This window comes from Haliotis cracherodii, unplaced genomic scaffold, assembly GCF_022045235.1.
Source record: "Haliotis cracherodii isolate W230 unplaced genomic scaffold, xgHalCrac1.p SCAF_12, whole genome shotgun sequence".
Classification (NCBI taxonomy): domain Eukaryota; kingdom Metazoa; phylum Mollusca; class Gastropoda; order Lepetellida; family Haliotidae; genus Haliotis; species Haliotis cracherodii.
The window spans coordinates 33,355,064-33,375,884 of record NW_027266267.1 but is presented as its reverse complement, the minus strand read 5'-3'; the positions used below and the strand labels follow the sequence as shown (position 1 = coordinate 33,375,884).

Sequence of the window (20,821 nt, the reverse complement as noted above, 5' to 3'; positions counted from 1 at the left end):
CATCACTCCTTGAAGATACTTCTGTTAACAGGAATTAAAATACACATGCATATTAAAAATTCAGTCTGACTCAAACAGAAGACACAGAGTATTATTTGGCATTCGTTTGGAAGCTTGGAATGTTTAAGATGGAGACGTGGTGGATGGTGAATCTATGCGTCGTTGTGGTTCTATGCGAAAGTTCTAACATTGTTGATAACTTTATACGGCTCGAAATATTAGGCGTACGACAATCATCAGCAGGAAGCATGGCTGTACGTAGTGTGAGGGACTGCTGTGGCCTGTGTTCACGGTGGAACTGGTGCTGGGCTTTAACCTACCATGATAACACATGCCACATGTACACAAGTGTACTAAGTCCTGGAACCAAATTATACCTCAGCTCCAAACATTTCTGGAAAGTCAAAGGTTAGACATGTTGTTGTGTGTATGAACATTAAACGTTTCAAGTATGGAATTAAGTGATTGAGTGCGTAAAATGTAATGTGCCGTGAACTGTATTTCAGTTATATCTCTTTTAGCACAGTAGAGCAGGTCGAGGACCTGCATGAGTAAAACCCACGACCACGAGGGTGATGCTGACCAAGGATTGTCTTGGGGCCCGAACCAATGAGTTTAAGGGACGAAAAGAGATACCGTGGCCACCGGTTTATAATATATGATTTGTATTCAAAATCACGACACAAATGTTTGAACTAGCAAATTCTATTCAGGAAGAGAATTTATGCATGTCAACGTCTTTATTATGAGGAAGCATAATTTCCTCATAACATAGAAGTTGACATCCATAAATTCTCTTCTTCATATGTGTCACTTCTAAATGCCTTTCAAAGACTTAAATTCTATAAAGCTGTAAAGTACTTCTTGTACGTTTCCGGACTAATGCAGGTTTTATAATGCTTGTGTATCTTCCTCTTTACGAAGCTATTCTGAACATGCATTCTTCCTGAAACTTAGTTTTCACCAACTTTAACTCACCTGAACTGTGGCGCGTGAATGTGTACATTAACGACAACTACCCTAAACATACATGGCCAAAGGCTTTGTGTACACAATGTTAGCTGTTGGGCCGCTGTGAGGACGTAAATTTTATTGTGATTATCAACTTGACTGATAGAACATCGGTCCAGGGAGAGGCAATGGTGTCACAGCAGCTCAGAACATTGATCAAGTCTTGAGACCACTCGCCGTACCTCATTTGGCAGGTCACCGCAACCACGAGTTTCAGCATGATAACGCCCGTGCCCACACTGCGAGAGCAACAAGAAACTTCCTCCAGCAGATTGGCATCAGAACCATGCAGTGGCGTGCCCTCAGTCCCGATTTAAATCCCCTTGAGCACCTGTTGGACGAGATTCAAAGACGGCTGAATGACGTCCGAAAGAGGCCGACAACTGCAGTTGAACTGCACCAGGCTTTCATCAACCGCCTCATTCATTCCATGTATCGACAAGCACGGCAGTCATCAATGCACATGGCGGACACAAAAGATACTGAATTGTGATGCCATTTTCCCAGAGACTAGTGTTGTGATTCACTTTAAGAACATTTGACCCTTGATGATCAGTTTTGCCAAGCTTCATCTTTTTAATATATCTCAAAGTATGTCTTCAGTGTTTGGGACCTGTGAAGATCCGGGGTAGAATAGATCTTCAGCAAACCATGCTTGCCGTAAAAGGCAACTATTCTTGTCATAAGAGGCCACTAACGGGCTCGGGTGGTCAGGCTCGCTGACTTGTTTGATGGATGTCATCGATCCCAAGTGCGTGGATCGATGTTGATGATGTCAATCACTGGATTGTCTGGCCCAGTCACAGTTATTTACAGACTGCCGTCATATAGCTGGACAATTGCTGAGAGCGGCGTTTAACAACAAACATGCAAAAAAACAGTGTTTGGACAAATAAGGTTTCTCATATATCTGTCCATGATGACGTTTCTTTTGCGGTTCAGTATATATTCCCAGTTTACACAAATTCAACATTGTAATGTCTGAGAACAATTCGAATACTTTACCAAATATGGGAATGTTTATTTTCTCTGCTAGTGATTTGGTAAATAAATGTAACTAATTTGCTGTAGCACTGTTGAATGCAAACAAGCAAGAAAGTGTAGGAAAATATACTTCCGCAATTATCCTAGAGTTCATAATTTGTGTCTCAAAAATAGATTTAACACACACCCGTGTCCAAAGTGTGGTGCATGGTTAAAAATATAAAAGGCAAAGTTTTTTTAATCTCTTGTTAACCATCTCAAAGATGGTGACACAATGATAACTGATAAATCTGACATGGCAAATACACTTGGTGAAACTCTTGCCAAAAAGTCCACATCAACAAAGTATGTCCCTGAGTTTCAGTGATAGCAGAAACAACAGGAAAAGACAAACGCTTGTAATAAAAGTGAAGATTGCAATAAAGTATTTTCTTTGCATGAGCCACATACCGCTCTTGGGAAAGCTGATGGCACTGCAGCAGAGGATGACAATGTCTACTATCAGCTATTGAGCATTGCCTGAATCATGTGGGCTTCAGGGAATGTTCCTCCTTCGTGGTAAAATTCCATTGAAGTTTCCATACCAACACATGGCCGGGATCATACAGGTCCCTCTAATTATCTCTTTAACCAGTTGGAATGAATGGTGAATATTAGATAATAAACCAATGATCTTCTCACAAATATTCAATGAGGGTTTCTAGGAAAAATAGAAGTATTCTTGATCATTTAGTACGATTATAATCATTTGTGAAAAATGCTATTGCAAATAAACAACACGTAGTATCAGTTTTCTTTGATCTTGAGAAACCTTATGATACTACCTGGAAGCATTTTAAAGGATCAACATGACTTTGGCTTGAGATGTCGTTTAGGTCATTTTATATCAAAGTTTTTAACAGACAGGCAAAGTCTGAGTGGGTACAACCCTGTTTGACCATTATAATCAGGATCAGGGTGTCCCCCAAGGCAGTATTTTGTCTATCACTCTATTTGGTATAAAAATAAATAGTCTTTCAAAGGTTTCAAGTGATTGAGTAGATGGATCACTTTTCGTGGATGATTTTAATATTTCTTGTTGTGGTAAAAATATGCATACAATGGAGAGGCAGTTACAAGTCTACAAAATTCACAAATGGTCTCTTGAAAACCAGTTTTTAATTTTCAAAATAAAAAACTAACTGTATATATTTCTGCAGAAGACATAAGCCACATAAGGACCCTGAATTATTTCTGAATGGCACCCCTATCAACGTTGTGAAGGAGGCCAAATACTTGGGACTCATCTTTGAGAGCCATTTAACTTTCTTACCATATTTTAGATAATGTCTAAATTTCTGAAGACACTCGAATTGTTGAAGTACTTTCTAATTCTAATTGGTGAGTGGATCAGGCAGCCCTCTTACATTTGTAAAGGTCACTAGTCCATCTAAACGTGACTGTGACTCAATTCTCTATTGTGGAGCATGTAAAAGTAACTGTCAAAAACTGGATGCTATCTATCTTCAAGGCCTGAGGCTTTGCCTTGGAGCCTTCGACTTTCTCAAGTCAGTTCAAAGTCTGTAAGTCGAGGCGGATGAGTCACCCCTTTAATATTGCCGTCTGAAAATATCCTTAAATACATCACCAAATTTTATTCTCAGAATCAAAACTGCCAGTTCTGCTTCTGATATTAACCTCCAAGATATAGCCCCCACTAAACCGATTTCATCACCCCTTGGCAAATGGTAAGCCCAAATGTCATCAAGTAAACTTAAGAAATCAGACACCCACTAATTTATAAATAAGAATACAATCTATTAAGAAACACTTATGACACTTATGAATGTTACTGTCAGTGGATCAAGAAAAGTATCTTCACGATTGTCAGAAAATAATTCCATTTTAACAGCTCTAACATTTATCAATAACCAATCTAAACATACACAATTCATTATTGTTTCAGTTTCTCTATCATGCCTTCAATCGATTAACAATATGTATTTTAAACATCCACTTTTAATCCAAATTCTTGACTTAAATAATGATCTTGCTACTGGCCAATATGACATTGTCTTTTGTTGCTTACCCAGCCATGTTGGAATCATCTGGTAACACAATGGCCGATGCTGCTGCAAAAGCACCACTCAAATATGTTATACCTCTTCTTATCCCAATAAAAAACTCAGCCTCCATCTGCTTGAAAAAAATATCTCAGCTTCGATAAAAAGTCTCGGCCGCAATATGACCATCCTCATCAATACAGAGTATTTCGTGATCAAAGCGATAATCTTTGACATGGAGACATGACCATGAGATACATTATGCCCGTAACCCTTATTTATTACGGGACCTGTTTTATTGCGAATTTCATTTGCTTGGTTGTAGAATGAGTCCTGCTTCATTGATCTTTTTTTCTAGAATACTGCCTTGAGTAGATTCAAACATTCCGAAAACGTTTCAGAAAATATTATGATGCCATCTACATATATTGATATGTAATGCCAATTCACATCTATTAGTGCTCTGAAATGGTTTGCCAAAGTTATATGGGAACATTTTTTAGGCCGAAAGGGAGGCGATTCCTTTCAAGAACACCATCGGGTGTAATGAAGGCCGAACTTTTGTTTTCTATGTGGATGGATTGGTATTTGCTAAAAGACACTAGCACAATCAAGGACAATACAAATTTGGCATGGCTGTCGCCTACGGCATCAACGTCAGCTTCACAACGTTGTGGAGGGAAATATGTAGGCTTGGTAACTGCATTGAGGCGTCTATAATCTACGGCAAAGTGGTAAGTGCTATCACTTTTTAAGGCCAACGGAGAGTGCAATTCAGAAGATCTGGGAGGAGTGATATTGGCTCCTAACATTTCCTGCACCTGTCTGGGACATTATTTCCTAATGGCTGCGTTTTGCCTATAAAAAGAGAGTCAAATGGGTCTGGAGTCCCCTGTTGGTATTTTGTGATGATGTAAGTGAGTGTGGCCTAATTTTGGCCTATCTGAGGCAAAACCTGATCTTTGTGATTGGAGATATGCTGATTACTGTATTCGTGTACTTTCAGTATTTGTATAACGGTTTAGGAGACAAAAGCTCCACGATGTGCATCGGGGTATTGCTATTGTGCAAACCACTTCAATAGGTTTCTTTAAAACTTTATTTATCCAAAATACCTAAAAAGTTCCAAAATGTTCCCCAAAGTGCACTGCAATTCTGTCTCCTGTCTGTTTAATGTATACAGCAAACGTTCGGCCTATGCGCTCTGATCATAAGCCCCTTCCTGGCATGACCCTTAACAAGTAAGGATAAGAATTTATGGATGAACAACTTCTTTATTACAATTAAGAGCGACGTTTCAGTGTAGGTTCTAACACCGTTATCAAGCAAGTTATCTTTGCTTGATGACGGTGTTAGAACCTAAATCGAAACGTCGCTGTATGTCGCCGGATCTTACGTATGTACGTGTATATGGGTCGCTGGCCTGGCACCACATCATCCTGAATCTTAGTACAATCCACCAGTAGTTATGAAACATGTCACGTTGACTAGTTCTCTGTCAATTTGAAGAACACCTCACACTTGGTTTCACATCTCCCAAGAGTGCTCTATCATCCTACTGTATCCACTGTTTTAACATCACCTACATCTCGGCAGTTATTATGTTTTAGTGAACAATCAGAAAAGTTTAACATTTTTTCCATAGGTTGAATTTGAAATGTGTTGTAAAAAAAGAAGTTCTCTTTGAAGTAGAAAAACAGCCCCTAAAATTGAAAAGAAAAAACCCATGACTCTACCCCAAAAACCGAAGCCACTCCTAAATATCAAATGGTTCGCCCCTTAGTAACTTAGATTGTTAGTAGATGTACCCTCGAGGTGGATTGAAGTAAAGTAAAATTATTGTCCGCTAAGACGGTGTGTAAGTTCCACGACATTCAAAGTATTTTAATGCGTGCCAGACTATTAAAAATAGTATATTTGTTATTTTACATTGATGGCTTAACTTGCATACAATGGCCAGCAGCTGAAGGGGTGGTACAAATCCCACTGGGGAACTGTGCAGGAAGCAGAGGTAGTATGATGACGGCGATTTATAGACCTTTTTCTATTGTGCTGTTATTTGATAGTTTATTCTTTTACATACTCTGGGTCTAGTTTCAACTACAACCTGTGACATAATTTAATACAATTTAAATAATTTATTATCAATGTATACTTTTTACTCGTCACGATATGCCTGAAATATTGCCGATGTGACGTACAGTTTTAACTCATTCACTCACTATGATAGGCTATGAACGTATCAAATGAAATATCCAAATGAAGAACACAAGCTGGTTAATTTTTCAAGCGTTTTGTCTTGCAAATTCAGGCGATGTCACATGCGATGTGCCAGTGACAATGAATGTCAATGTGCTGTGTGTTTCATTGTAAGTGAAAAGCTGATCATAAACTTTATGTAACTCTTTCGTCTTGCACAGGGCACATCGGCTCCGCTTGTACTGAGAACGATGACTGTCACGTCGAGAAGTCAGTGTGTTTCAACGGGACGTGTAAATGCGTCCCCGGTTACAACTACAACCCCCGAGACGACACCTGCCTCCAACGTACGTTTCTTCCCCACATCACACTAGGATCATGTGGTTGGTCTCAACGACACCAGATTTGTTTAAGCAAGAAAGTTACCCCCACTGTCATTTTATTCGTAATTCGTAGACTCATCAATCACCCAGTGAATGTTAAGAATGTGTTCGTTATCAGCGCGACGCATACTTTAGAGTAATTGCGTTGACCTACTGGAACTGAATTACCGTATTACGTATATGATCACCTGTCCTTCTCAAGTATGTGCCTTTACAGGGCGACATAGCACAGCACATGCATGTACATCGTATTCACTACTTTTCCCCTCCGCCCCACACATTTCTCATACTCATCCCACAGCATCATTCCCTCACACTCATAACATCTCCTCCACCTGTCACATTCATATCATCACCTCCAACCGTCACACGCACACATCTCTTCCATCCGTCACACTCATCCCATCTCCTCCATCCGTCACACTCATCCCATCTCCTCCATCCGTCACACTCATCCCATCTCCTCTATCCGTCACACTCATCCCATCTCCATCCGTCACAATCATCCCATCTCCTCTATCCGTCACACTCATCCCATCTCCTCCATCCGTCACACTCATCCCATCTCCTCCATCCGTCACACTCATCCCATCTCCTCCATCCGTCACACTCATCCCATCTCCTCCATCCGTCACAATCATCCCATCTCCTCCATCCGTCACACTCATCCCATCTCCTCCATCCGTCAGACTAATACCACCTCCTTGATCCGTCACTCTCACACTATCTCCTCCATCCGTCACACTCTTACCGTGTCCTGCATCCGACAAACACATACTCCCTTCTTCATCCGTCACACTCACACCATCTCCTCCACCCCTCACACTCACACCATATCCTCCATCCGTCACACTCATACCGTCTCCTCCGTCCGTCATACTCATGTAATCTCCTCCTTCATCCGTCACACTCACATCATCTCCTCCATACTCATTCCATTCCATTCATCCGTCACACACATACCATCTCCTTCATCCGTCACACTCATGTGATCTCCTCCATTCGTCGCACTCATACCACTCAACCATCCGTCACACTCACACCGTCTCCACAAACCGTCACACTCATACCACCTCCTTCATCCGTCACACTCACACTATCTCCTCCATCCGTCACACTCATACCGTCTCCTCCATCCGTCACACTCACACTATCTCCTCCATCCGTCACACTCATACCGTCTCCTCCATTCGTCACACTCATACCACCTCTTTCATCCGTCACACTCACACTATCTCCTCTATCCGTCACACTCATACCGTCTCCTCAATCCGTCACACTCATACCACCTCCTTCATCCGTCACATACACACTATCTCCTCCATCCGTCACACTCACACCATCTCCTCCATCCGTCACACTCACACCATCTCCTTCATCCGTCACCATCACACCATCTCTTCCATCCGTCACACTTAAACCACCTCCTTCATCCGTCACACTCACACCATCTCCTCCATCCGTCACACACATACCATCTCCTTCATCCGTCACACTTATACAGTCTCCTCCATCCGTCACACTTATACCATCTCCTTCATCCGTCACACTCACACCGTCTCCTCCATCCGTCACACTTATACCATCTCCTTCATCTGTAACACTCACACCATCTCCTCCATCCGTCACACTCATATCGTCTCCTCCATCCGTCACACTTATACAATCTCCTCCATCCGTCACACTCACACCACCTCCCACATCTGCCACACCCGCACCATCTCCTCCACACGTCACACTCACACCATCTCCATCACACGTCACACTCACACATCTCCACACGTCACACTCACACCATCTCCTCCACACGTCACACCACACCATCTCCTCCACCTGTCACACTTATGCCATCTCCTCCACCTGCCACACTCACACTATGTCCTCCACCTGCAACACTCACACCACCTCCCATACCTGCCACACCCACACCATCTCCTCCACATGTCACACTCACACCATCTCCTCCACACATCACATTCACACCATCTCCTCCACCTGTCACACTGATGCCATCTCCTCCACCTGCCACACTCACGCTATTTCCTCCACTTGCCACACTCACACCACCTCCCATACCTGCCACACCCACACCATCTCCTCCACACGTCACACTCACACCATCTACTCCACACGTCACACTCACACCATCTCCTCCACACGTCACACTCACACCACCTCCACACGCAACACTCACACCACTTCCTCCTCACGTCACACTCACACCACCTCCACACATCACATTCACACACTCTCCTCCACCTGCCACACTGATGCCATCTCCTCCACCTGCCACACTCACACTAATTCCTCCACTTGCCACATCCACACCACCTCCTCCACACGTCACACTCACACCATCTCCTCCACACGGCACACTCACACATCTCCACCACACGTCACACTCACACCATCTCCTCCATCCGTCAGACTCATTCCATCTCCTCCATCCGTCACACTCACACCATCTCCTCCATCCGTCACACTCATACCATCTCCTCCACACGTCACACTCACACTATCTCCTCCACCTGCCAAACTGATGCCATCTCCTCCATCTGCCACACTCACACTATTTCCTCCAACTGCCACACTCACACCATATCTCCCACACCTGCCAAACCCACCCCATCTCCTCCAAACGTCACACTCACACATCTCCACCACACGTCACACTCACACCATCTCCTCCACACGTCACACTCACACCACCTCCACACGCAACACTCACACCATCCCTCCACACGTCACACTCACACCTTCTACTCCACACGTCACACTCACACCACCTCCACACGTCACACTCACACCATCTCCTCCACCTGCCACACTCACACTAATTCCTCCACTTGCCACACTCACACCACCTCCTCCACACGTCACACTCACACCATGTCCTCCACATGGCACATTCACACCATCTCCTCCATCTGTCAGACTCATACCATCTCCTCCACCTGCCACATTCATACCATCTCCTCCATCCGTCATTCTTGCCTCATCTTCTTCATCCGTCACACTTATACCATCTCCTCCATTCGTCACACTCATACCATCTTCTTCATCCGTCACACTTATACCATCTTCTTCATCCGTCACACTCACACCATCTCCTCCATCCGTCACACTTATACCATCTCCTCCATTCGTCACACTCATACCATCTTCTTCACCCGTCATACTCACACCATATCCTCCACACGTCATACTAACAACATCTCCTCCAACCGTCATACTCACACCACCTCCTCCACCTACAAAACTCATGCCACCTCCTACACACGTCATACTCACACAAATCCTCCACACGTCATACTCATACTATCTCCTCTATCCCCCATTCTCACACCATCTCCTCCATCCGTCTCACGCATACCATCTCTTCCATCCGTCACACTCACACCACCTGCTCCACCTACAACACTCATGCCACCTCCTACACACGTCATACTCACACACACGTCATACTCACACATCTCCTCCACAAGTCATACTCATACTATCTCCTTTATCTGCCACGCTCACACCATCTCCTCCATCCGTACTCACGCATACCATCTCTTCCATCCGTCACACTCACACCACCTCCTCCACCTACAACACTCATGCCACCTCCTTCACACGTCATACTCACACACACGTCATACTCACACATCTCCTCCACACGTCATACTCACACACACGTCATACTCACACATCTCCTCCACACGTCATACTCACACACACGTCATACTCACACATCTCCTTCACACGTCATACTCACACACACGTCATACTCACACATCTCCTTCACACGTCATACTCACACACACGTCATACTCACACATCTCCTCCACACGTCATACTCATACTATCTCCTTTATCCGCCGCGCTCAAACCATCTCCTCCATCCGTCCCACGCATACCATTTCCTCAATCCGTCACACTCATACCATCCCCTCCATCCGTCATACGCATGTAAATCTTCCACCCGTCAGACTTCAACCATCTCCTCCATCTGTCACACTTATACAATCTCCTCTAACCGTCACAGTTATACCATCTCCTCGATCCGTCACACTCATACCATCTCCTCCATCCGTCACACTCATACCGTCTCCACCAACCGTCACACTCATACCACCTCCACCAACCGTCACACTTATACCATCTCCACCAACCGTCACACTCCACCTCCGCCCCACACATTTCTCATACTCATCCCACAGCATCATTCCCTCACACTCATAACATCTCCTCCACCTGTCACATTCATATCATCACCTCCAACCGTCACACGCACACATCTCTTCCATCCGTCACACTCATCCCATCTCCTCCATCCGTCACACTCATCCCATCTCCTCCATCCGTCACACTCATCCCATCTCCTCCATCCGTCACTCATCCCATCTCCATCCGTCACAATCATCCCATCTCCTCCATCCGTCACACTCATACCGTCTCCACCAACCGTCACACTCATACCACCTCCACCAACCGTCACACTTATACCATCTCCACCAACCGTCACACTCATACCATCTCCTCCATCCGTCACACCCATACCGTCTCCACCAACCGTCACACTCATACCGTCTCCAACAATCGTCACACTCATACCATCTCCACCAACCGTCACACTCACACCATCTCCTCCATCCGTCACAGAAATACCTTCTCCTCCACACGTCACACTCATACCATTTCCTCCATCCGTCATACTCACACCACCTCCTTCACCCGTCATACTCGCAGCATATCCTCCACACGTCATACTCACACCATCTCCTCCATCCGTCATACTCACACTACCTCCTCCACCTACCATACTCATGCCACCTCCTCCACAAGTAATACTCACACATCTCCACACGTCATATTCATACTATATCCTTCACCCACAACGCTCACACCATCTCCTCCATCCGTCTCACGCATACCATCACTTCCATCCGTCACACTCACACCAACTCCTTCACCCGTCATACGCACACCATTTCCTCCACACGTCATACTGACACTATCTCCTCCACACGTCACACTCACACCACCTCCACACGTCACACCCACACCACCTCCACACGTCACACTCACACCATCTCCTCCACCTGCCACACTGATGTCATCTCCTCCACCTGCCACACTCACACTAATTCTCCAACCTGCCACACTCACACCACCTCTTCCACACGTCACACTCACACCATCTCCTCCACACGTCACACTCACACCACCTCCGTCACTATTACACATCTCCTCCATCTATCACAATCATACTATCTCATCCACCTGTAACATTCATACCATCTCCTCCATCCGTCATACTTGTGTCAACTTCATCCGTCACACTTATTACCTCTCCTCCATTCGTCACACTCATACCTTCTCCTCCATACGTCACACTCATACCATTTCCTCCATCCGTCATACTCACACCAACTCCTTCAACCGTCATACTCACACCATTTCCTCCACACGTCATACTGACACCATCTCCTTCACACGTCACACTCACACCATCTCCTCCACACGTCACACTCACACCATCTCCTCCACACGTCACACTCACACCATCTCCTCCACACGTCATACTCAAACCATCTCCTCCACACGTCACACACACACCGACTCCACCTTCCATACTCATGCCACCATCTCCACCTGCCACACTTTCCATTTCCTCCACACGTCACACTCACACCATCTCCTCCACACGACACACTCACACCACATTCACATGCCACATTCACACCATCTCCTCCACCTACCACACTCACACCACATCTAAACGTCACACTCACACCATTTCCTCCACCTGTCACACTGATGCCATGTCCTCCACCTGCCACACTCACACTATTTCCTCCACCTACCACACTCAACACCAACTCCCATACCTGCCACACCCACACCATCTCCCCCACACGTCACACTCACACATCTCCACCACACGTCACACTCACACCATCTCCTCCACACGTCACACTCACACCACCTCCACACGCAACACTCACACCACCTCCTCCACACGTCACACTCACACCATCTCCTCCACACGTCACACTCACACCACATCCACACGCCATACTCACATGTCTCCTTCACACTTCATACACACACCATCTCTTCCACACGTCACACTGAAACCACCTCCACACGCAACACTCACACCATCTCCTCCACACGTCACACTCACACCATCTCCTCCGCACGTCACACTCACACCACCTGCTCCACCTACCACACTCATGCCACCTCTTTCACACGTCATACTCACACATCTCCTCCACACGTCATACTCATACTATCTCCTTCACCAACCACGCTCACACCATCTCCTCCATCCGTCTCACGCATACCATCTCTTCCATCCGTCACACTCATACCATCCCCTCAATCCGCCATACTCATGTCATCTGCTCCACACGTTAGACTTCCACCATCTCCTAAATCCGTCACACTCATACCATCTCCTCCATCCGTCATACTCACACCAACTCCTTCAACCGTCATACTCACACCATCTCCTCCACACGTCACACTTACACCACCTTCACCTGCCACACTCATGCCACCTCCTCCACCTGCCGCACACACTGCACCTCCTCCACACGTCATACTCACACCATCTCCTCCACACGTCACACTCACACCATCTCCTTCACCTGACACACGCAAACAATCTCCTTCACCTGCCACACTCACACCTCCTCCACACGTCACACTCACACCATCTCCTCCACCTGCCACACGCAAACTATCTCCTCCATCTGTCACATTCATACTTTCTCCTTGATAATTTTTAAACTGATGTTCTCTCATATCAGGTTGCACCAAGTATGGGAACAGCATGTCGTTATACCCAGGACTGGCGATAACTAAGCACAATGAAATTACCAAAAAGCACATGACCACCCAGGAGTGTGTGAAGGCGTGTGTGACTGAGGCCAACTTCTTGTGCCAAAGTGTGGATACGTTTCATAATGATGGAACATGTTCCTTGCAAGCCGTTGGCTATCTCGATGTCGACAAGATCGATCGAGAAAGGGGACAAACTAACTGGATGTATATGCACAGGGACTGTGCCGTTTAGGAAGATCTTGCCTCATGTGTTGATGTTACAGACATCTGTGTAGGAACATCTTGCCTCATGTGTTCTTGTTGCAGATATCTTTGAAGGAACATCTTGACTTATGTGTTGATGTTCTTGTCTATGCATTGTTGTGACAGACATTCGTGTAGGAACATCTTGTCTATACGTCGTTGTGACAGACATCTCTTCAGGAACATCTAGTATGTGCGTTGTTGTAACAGACGTCTGTTCAGGAACATCTTGTCTATGCGTTGTTGTGATAGACATTCGTGTAGGAACATCTTGTCTATGCGTTGTTGCGACAGACATTCGTGTAGGAACATCTTGTCTATGCGTTGTTGTGACAGACATCTGTGTAGGAACATCTTGTCTATGTGTAATTGTGACAGACATCTCTTCAGAAACATCTTGTCTATGCATTGTTGTGACAGACGTCTGTTCAGGAACATCTTGTCTATTCGTTGTTGTGACAGACATTCGTGTAGGAACATCTAGTCTATGCGCTATTGTGACAGACATCTCTTCAGGAACATCTTGTCTATGCGTTGTTGTGACAGACATTCGTGTAGGAACATCTTGTCTATGTGTTGTTGTGACAGACATCTGTGTAGGAACATCTTGTCTATGCGTTATTGTGACAGATATCTCTTCAGGAACATCTTATCTATGCGTTGTTGTGACAGACATCTGTGTAGGAACATCTTGTCTATGCGTTGTTGCGACAGACATTCGTGTAGGAACATCTTGTCTATGCGTTGTTGTGACAGACATCTGTGTAGGAACATCTTGTCTATGTGTAATTGTGACAGACATCTCTTCAGAAACATCTTGTCTATGCGTTGTTGTGACAGACGTCTGTTCAGGAACATCTTGTCTATTCGTTGTTGTGACAGACATTCGTGTAGGAACATCTAGTCTATGCGCTATTGTGACAGACATCTCTTCAGGAACATCTTGTCTATGCGTTGTTGTGACAGACATTCGTGTAGGAACATCTTGTCTATGTGTTGTTGTGACAGACATCTGTGTAGGAACATCTTGTCTATGCGTTATTGTGACAGATATCTCTTCAGGAACATCTTATCTATGCGTTGTTGTGACAGACATCTGTGTAGGAACATCTTTTCCATGCGTTGTTGTGACAGACATTCGTATAGGAACATCTTGTCTATACGTTGTTGTGACAGACATTCGTATAGGAACATCTTGTCTATGCGTTGTTGTGACAGACATTCGTGTTGGAACATCTTGTCTATGCGTTGTTGCCATATACATTCGTGTAGGAACATCTTGTCTATGCGTTGTTGTGACAGACATTCGTATAGGAACATCTTGTCTATGCGTTGTTGTGACAGACATCTGTGTTGGAACATCTTTTCTATGCGTTGTTGTGACAGACATTCGTGTAGGAACATCTTTTCTATGCGTTGTTGTGAAAGACATCTGTTCAGAAACATCTTGTCTATGCGTTGTTGTGACAGACATCTGTGTAGGAACATCTTGTATATGCGTTGTTGTGAAAGACATCTGTTCAGAAACATCTTGTCTATGCGTTGTCGTGAAAGACATCTGTTCAGGAACATCTTGTGTATGCGTTATTGTGAGAGAAATTCGTGTAGGAACATCTTGTCTATGCGATGTTGTGGGGGTGGTGGGGTAGCCTCGTGGTCAAAGCGTTCCCTCGTCACGCTGAAGACCTTCGTTCGATTACCGACATGGGTACAGTGTGTGAAGCCCATTTCTGGTGTCCCCCGCGGTGATATTGCTGGAATATTGCTAAAAGCGGCGTAAAACCATACTCACTCACTCACTATGCGTTGTCGTGACATACATCTTTTCAGGAACATCTTGTCTATAGATGGTTGTGACGGACATAATTTTAGGATTACCTTGTGTATGCTTTGTTGTGAAAGACTTCTGTGAAGGATCATCTTGTCTGAAGGTGGTTGTGAGAAACGTATGTGTAGGAACATCTTGTCTATGCGTTGTTGTGAAAGGCATCTGTTCAGGAACATCTTGACTCATTTGTTGTTGTGACAGACATATGCATTGGGACATCTTGCTCCATGAGTTGTTGTAACATGTTAAGGATTCGACCGATGTGCAATTTCCGTTGTTACATTCTGTTGTTAGAGTTTATAACTTGGTACAGAAGATGGATACTCACACAGAATTGCATCAGAAGAAGACCAGAAGATGGACCATACAGTACTGGAGGATGTCGTTTCATTGGACACAGATAATACACATCATAGTTTGGACAAACTTTATGATGCCACCCGAGTAAAGCAACACTGACAAATGCAAAATACTTCTTGTTTTCGTCACCCTTGAGAATGTTGATGAGTACAAATACTTTGAAATTATATTCAAAAGATGTAACTTCAGGACAACAAGAAAATTCATTTGTGGTGAAGAAAACATACTTGCATAATAATCTTCTGTGATAAGGTCTCTGATTGAAGTACTGCCCCCTTGTATTTGTTATTGCTTATGTATATAAAATGTTAAATTCCCTAAGGTTCTTAGTTACTTTTTATTCGATTATTATGAACACTTGGGCCTTTATTGCATATAAAACATGTGAATGTAGTGCGTCTGTGTTTACGTCATTTTAAGAATAGTCTCCTGAAAAAAGTATGAACGTCAAAATGTGTCGTTTATACACTCATGAACTTCACTTTTGCGGCCATGTGGCCAACCTCTCGTCCCACGGAAAAGCAGCACATCGTGTTACCGTCACGTTAACAAATTATATAAATATAATAAATTTATATCAAATAAATAATATTGAAAGTGAAATAATATTCTTCCTGAAATTAAAGCCCCAAAGAGTCAACCAAAACGGCGGCTGTTAGGGAATAGAATGTGCTGTTAGTAATATTATGTTGATGTCAGGAATCAAAAACGCTGTTATTTTTTTAACCTTTATCTATTAGAGTAGTGGCCAGACACACACACTGCCGACCTACCCCTCCCATTAGTAGAACAAAACATACTTAGATTTCCCTTATGTTTTTGTATCCAACGGACTAGAAAATGATGGTTGTGGTCAAATGTTTTGGCGTCAGATACTGTTTTGGGGGTCAAAATGCACTTTTGTTTTGTAAAAAAATAGAGAAAATTAAATAAAGTCCCCTTAAAAGGTAGTGCATGCAATGAGTCCTTATGTTTATCATTTATGTAATAGTTAACACATATTAGACTTGAATTATCATTATCTTTTTAATTATAGCTTCTCACAAATTGAGATATTAGTAAACATAAGCCAAAATATGGTAAATTTTGCTCTATTTCCAACTATTGGAAAATGAGCGGTAATGAAATATCAGTATTATCAACCAAAACATTTGATCTCAAAATGATCCGACACGTCTTATGACGAGACGACAGTGTTTATATTCCATGTAGCTTCTAGAATTTAAAAAAAATGGTAATATGTTACCCCAACACCCATTTTGTCAAAATGTGCACTTTTCATATTTCCATTGCTAATTTCATTAAAAATAGACTTATACAACACATACATATCACTGTTTGCAAATACCTTTTCTACGAAGGATCTAATTAAAGGTTTGCCTAAAATCAATTATTATTTAAACCACCTAGGAGATACATTTGAAGGTCAATATCACTTTGAAGGTCACGTTCTAAATCAATACATAAATAGTATTAAAAATGCTACAATTGCACATACAACTTTCATTACTGAATCTGGGTATGCTTGGTTAAGCCCTATAGCATATACGAAGAAACAAACAAAAAATGTGCGCAACGTTAACAAGATCAAAATAGCCGATCCCCCCTCAAAATGGATTATCAGATGATACTGTGGACTTAATCTCAAGACACAAGGTATAAAAGGAAAAGAATTTATGGTCGTCAACTTCTTTATTCTGAGGAACACAACGTTTGGGAGTAAAATACTTTCTCTTTGAAGCAGAACAACAAAGTAATACGATAATAAAGGTGGAAACTTCACTAGGGAATCCAACAGTTATTTGGCGCTGATAAATGATTAGCAATGGACAAATAGAACAGTTTACAATCATCGGGCCAATGAAATAGGCACCAGCAGCACAAGTCCCTATCCCAGAGGATGTATAATTGTATATACCAGATCCCCTGCAACTGTGGCCACCAGTACATTGGAGAAACCCTCAGATCCCACAACGCCAGACTCAAAGAACATCAGACCTGTCAACAAACTAGACCTGAAACCCGCTATTAAATCAGCGACAATTAACTGTTGGCTTCCCTTGTTTAGTTTCCACCTTTGTTATTTTATTACTTTTGTTGTTCTTACAGGTACATATATATGTTCTGTGCTTCATAGCATAAATTCACCCGAGGAAGGAGAAAGTAAAAACTCCGAAATGTCGTGTTCCTCATAACATAGAAGTCGACATCCATAAATTCTCTTCTTTGTGTGTATCACTTCCAAATATCATTCAAAGACTACATACAGGTACCTTAACCTCATAATCTGACATATATCAGGATATTTATGAATACACTTTTGCTCTCAATACCCAAGGAGTGTACTATATGATTATATTTGTAACTAAATACACATGATTCTTCATACGAGGACGTCCCTTAAACCACAATCCGCGTAAGTTCAGTATGACTAGACTGTCAAAAGTAACAACAAATGAATATGACCGAGATATAACCGAGAAATATCTTTACTCATGGCATAAAAACAATATTGTGTCTATGTAGCCATGCTGCGTTCCAAACACACTTCTGCACTTGTAATGAATATGTAATGAAAATTAATATATCGGTGTTTTGTTTGAACAAAAAGTAGTAAATGCTTTATCGTTTTTCTGTCTGATCCATTTCCTAATTCTCTGGTCTCTTTTGAGACAACCATCGCATGGGAGGCAACCTACAACGCTTACGTTTATGCAAGTTTTGTGAGTGGCAGGACGTGTTAACCATTCTTACTGATTTTCAGAGTTCTATTCATATACTTTTCACGGCTTATTTGCTGTTCCGTCCAATACAATCTGCATTGGCGGATATTCGAGACTGGTTTTTCTATGGTGTTGACTATTAAAAAAACCAACCTGCAATACTGAATTTTAAGTGTGGTGTATATAAGATGTTACCACATTTGTAGACCGTAATATTGTGCTGTGGTATAAACAAAGTTTTAAACATTTTTAGCTGTAAACATGTTTTGGATTTATGTCGCTAAAAGTAACAAAGTCTTTTGTGTGTTTTAACTCTACACGTTAATGACATATAGCACATGTCAGGGGCTCAATATCCCAAAAGTGTGCAATCTAGTTATTGGTGTCAATCAATAGTTACCCCCTACCACTTGCGAGTCAACACAAGGTACATTTACATATATCTACCGTCGTAACACTAGTTATATCAAGAGTCAAGAAGAGTCAGAAAACATATGTCAACCGTCGTGCGATGTCGGTCGAAACACATTTAGACATTAAATACTTGATTACCTGAATATTTAATCACTTTGCTGTAATAAATACAGCAGCAAGCAAGAGTCGAGCAAAGATTGTAGAAATGTACAAAGTGAACGAACATGTTTAAGCTCTTGCTTGGTGTTGATGTTGTCATATTGTAAGCATCCCAGGTCAAGATAAACCAAGTACCAAAACTGTTTAAACGGTTTAGAGGGTTGGAGGGTTAGAGAGAGGGGTCGGTTGGTCGGTGTGTCGGTGGAGTGTGCACACCTCTAAAATGAAAACAGAGATTGTATTAGATGACCACAAATTAGCTGAGAGAATCATAAGGATAAGATCTTATAAAAATTATTTGAACTCACATTCTTGTACCACTTAACGAAACACTCGTTGGAACCCAAGCTTCAATAGCGTAATTGCACTGAGCTGAGATAATAAGGGCTGGGTATTCTCTGGATCTAGAACATTGTGAAACGTGATATTTTTATGGTGATGTCTGGTTATAAATTCAAAGGAGACAGCTTTCTCAGTATTGCTGACACATGTTGAAATGTTGAAGAACTTGTCAGTTTGGATTGGACTTGACTTATTTACAGACCGCCGTCATATAGCTGTAATATTGCTGAGTGCGGCGTTAAACAACAAACTAACAAACAAACAACATATGATATGAATAATATAGTTAATTCCTTATTAGCCTTTACAAAATTCGCTATTCGTTGTGTCGAATCCCAGATTTGACTCGAATGTCATCGCACCATACCTTTAGCATTTTTTTAAGGACTGAACGTCTTGAGATTTACGTAAAATGTACGGTAATATGGGAGATAATTATTGTATGTTGTGTTTGTAGATATGCAGTGGAACAGTTACCCACACCACCACGCCCCCCGTGAAGATCCGGGTTAGAAATGGTCTTCTGTAGCAACCCATGCTTGTCGTAAGCGTTGACCAACGAGATCGGGTGGTCAGGCTCGCTGACTTTGTTGATGCATGTCCTCGTATCCAAATTGGGTACATAGATTGTCGTATTGTCAGTCACTGGCTTGTCTGTTCCAGGCTCAGTGAACCGCCGTCAAATAGTTGGACAATTGCCGAGTGCGGCGTTAAGCAAACCAACATACAACCAAAACACCACACAGCCAATCGGGATCTCTCCGTATGTTTCCCATGTGATCAAAGCCCCGGAGACAGAACACTTGAGGATATTGTGAAATTTCATCCTGTGTAAATATCTTGTAAAGATGAATACGTTTTTTTTAAAATATAACATATTTACTAACTGAAAATATGTGTAAACAAATGTGTAAATATCTTACAAGTTAATGAATGTTTGAAAATATCGTACATATCTCTCTTTGTCCAGTGAAACGTCTCATATATTTCATTCTGGCTTGTTTACTGTATATAGTGCCAGCTGATTCCAACTACCAGTCAGTGTTTAAATTGCATCAGGTTGTCGTCATTCAGTGGGACGGATGTTTGCTTTTGAGATAGTATTGATAGTCTGATAAGCACATTTGATATGGTAGACGTGCCGAACGTGACAATCTTAGATTCAGCGTGAGGAACTGAAGGAAGACACATTAACATATAATTTGAACGCTCTTGCTCAGTGGACGTATTCATGGTCACATCTCTGTAATGGGCATTGAAATTACTTTATCCCTAGGCATATGCGTATAAAAC

General features: G+C 42.9%; 6 protein-coding genes across 6 annotated transcripts; all 6 read right to left on the bottom strand.

Annotated features, from left to right (window-relative positions):
- Positions 1-6,984: 6,984 nt before the first annotated feature.
- Positions 6,985-7,563, bottom strand: LOC139457309 (exported protein YdbA-like). Its single transcript, XM_071238716.1, has one exon. It carries the CDS (start codon positions 7,561-7,563, stop codon positions 6,985-6,987), a length of 579 nt encoding a protein of 192 aa, XP_071094817.1.
- A 322-nt stretch (positions 7,564-7,885) lies between these two features.
- Positions 7,886-8,443, bottom strand: LOC139457308 (PE-PGRS family protein PE_PGRS5-like). The gene has a single exon (XM_071238715.1). The coding sequence runs from the start codon at positions 8,441-8,443 to the stop codon at positions 7,886-7,888; it is 558 nt and encodes a 185-aa protein (XP_071094816.1).
- Positions 8,444-9,343: 900 nt separating this feature from the next.
- Positions 9,344-10,830, bottom strand: LOC139457307 (uncharacterized PE-PGRS family protein PE_PGRS46-like). The gene is made up of 2 exons (XM_071238714.1): positions 10,683-10,830; positions 9,344-9,891 (listed from the first exon to the last, which is right to left on the bottom strand). Exons 1-2 carry the CDS (start codon positions 10,828-10,830, stop codon positions 9,344-9,346), a joined length of 696 nt encoding a protein of 231 aa, XP_071094815.1.
- Positions 10,827-11,399, bottom strand: LOC139457305 (PE-PGRS family protein PE_PGRS26-like). The gene has a single exon (XM_071238713.1). The coding sequence runs from the start codon at positions 11,397-11,399 to the stop codon at positions 10,827-10,829; it is 573 nt and encodes a 190-aa protein (XP_071094814.1).
- A 56-nt stretch (positions 11,400-11,455) lies between these two features.
- On the bottom strand, positions 11,456-11,860 carry LOC139457304 (ubiquitin-binding protein Rv1468c-like). The gene has a single exon (XM_071238712.1). It carries the CDS (start codon positions 11,858-11,860, stop codon positions 11,456-11,458), a length of 405 nt encoding a protein of 134 aa, XP_071094813.1.
- Positions 11,861-12,991: 1,131 nt separating this feature from the next.
- LOC139457303 (PE-PGRS family protein PE_PGRS5-like) lies at positions 12,992-13,381 on the bottom strand. The gene has a single exon (XM_071238711.1). It carries the CDS (start codon positions 13,379-13,381, stop codon positions 12,992-12,994), a length of 390 nt encoding a protein of 129 aa, XP_071094812.1.
- Between the last annotated feature and the right edge of the window lie 7,440 nt (positions 13,382-20,821).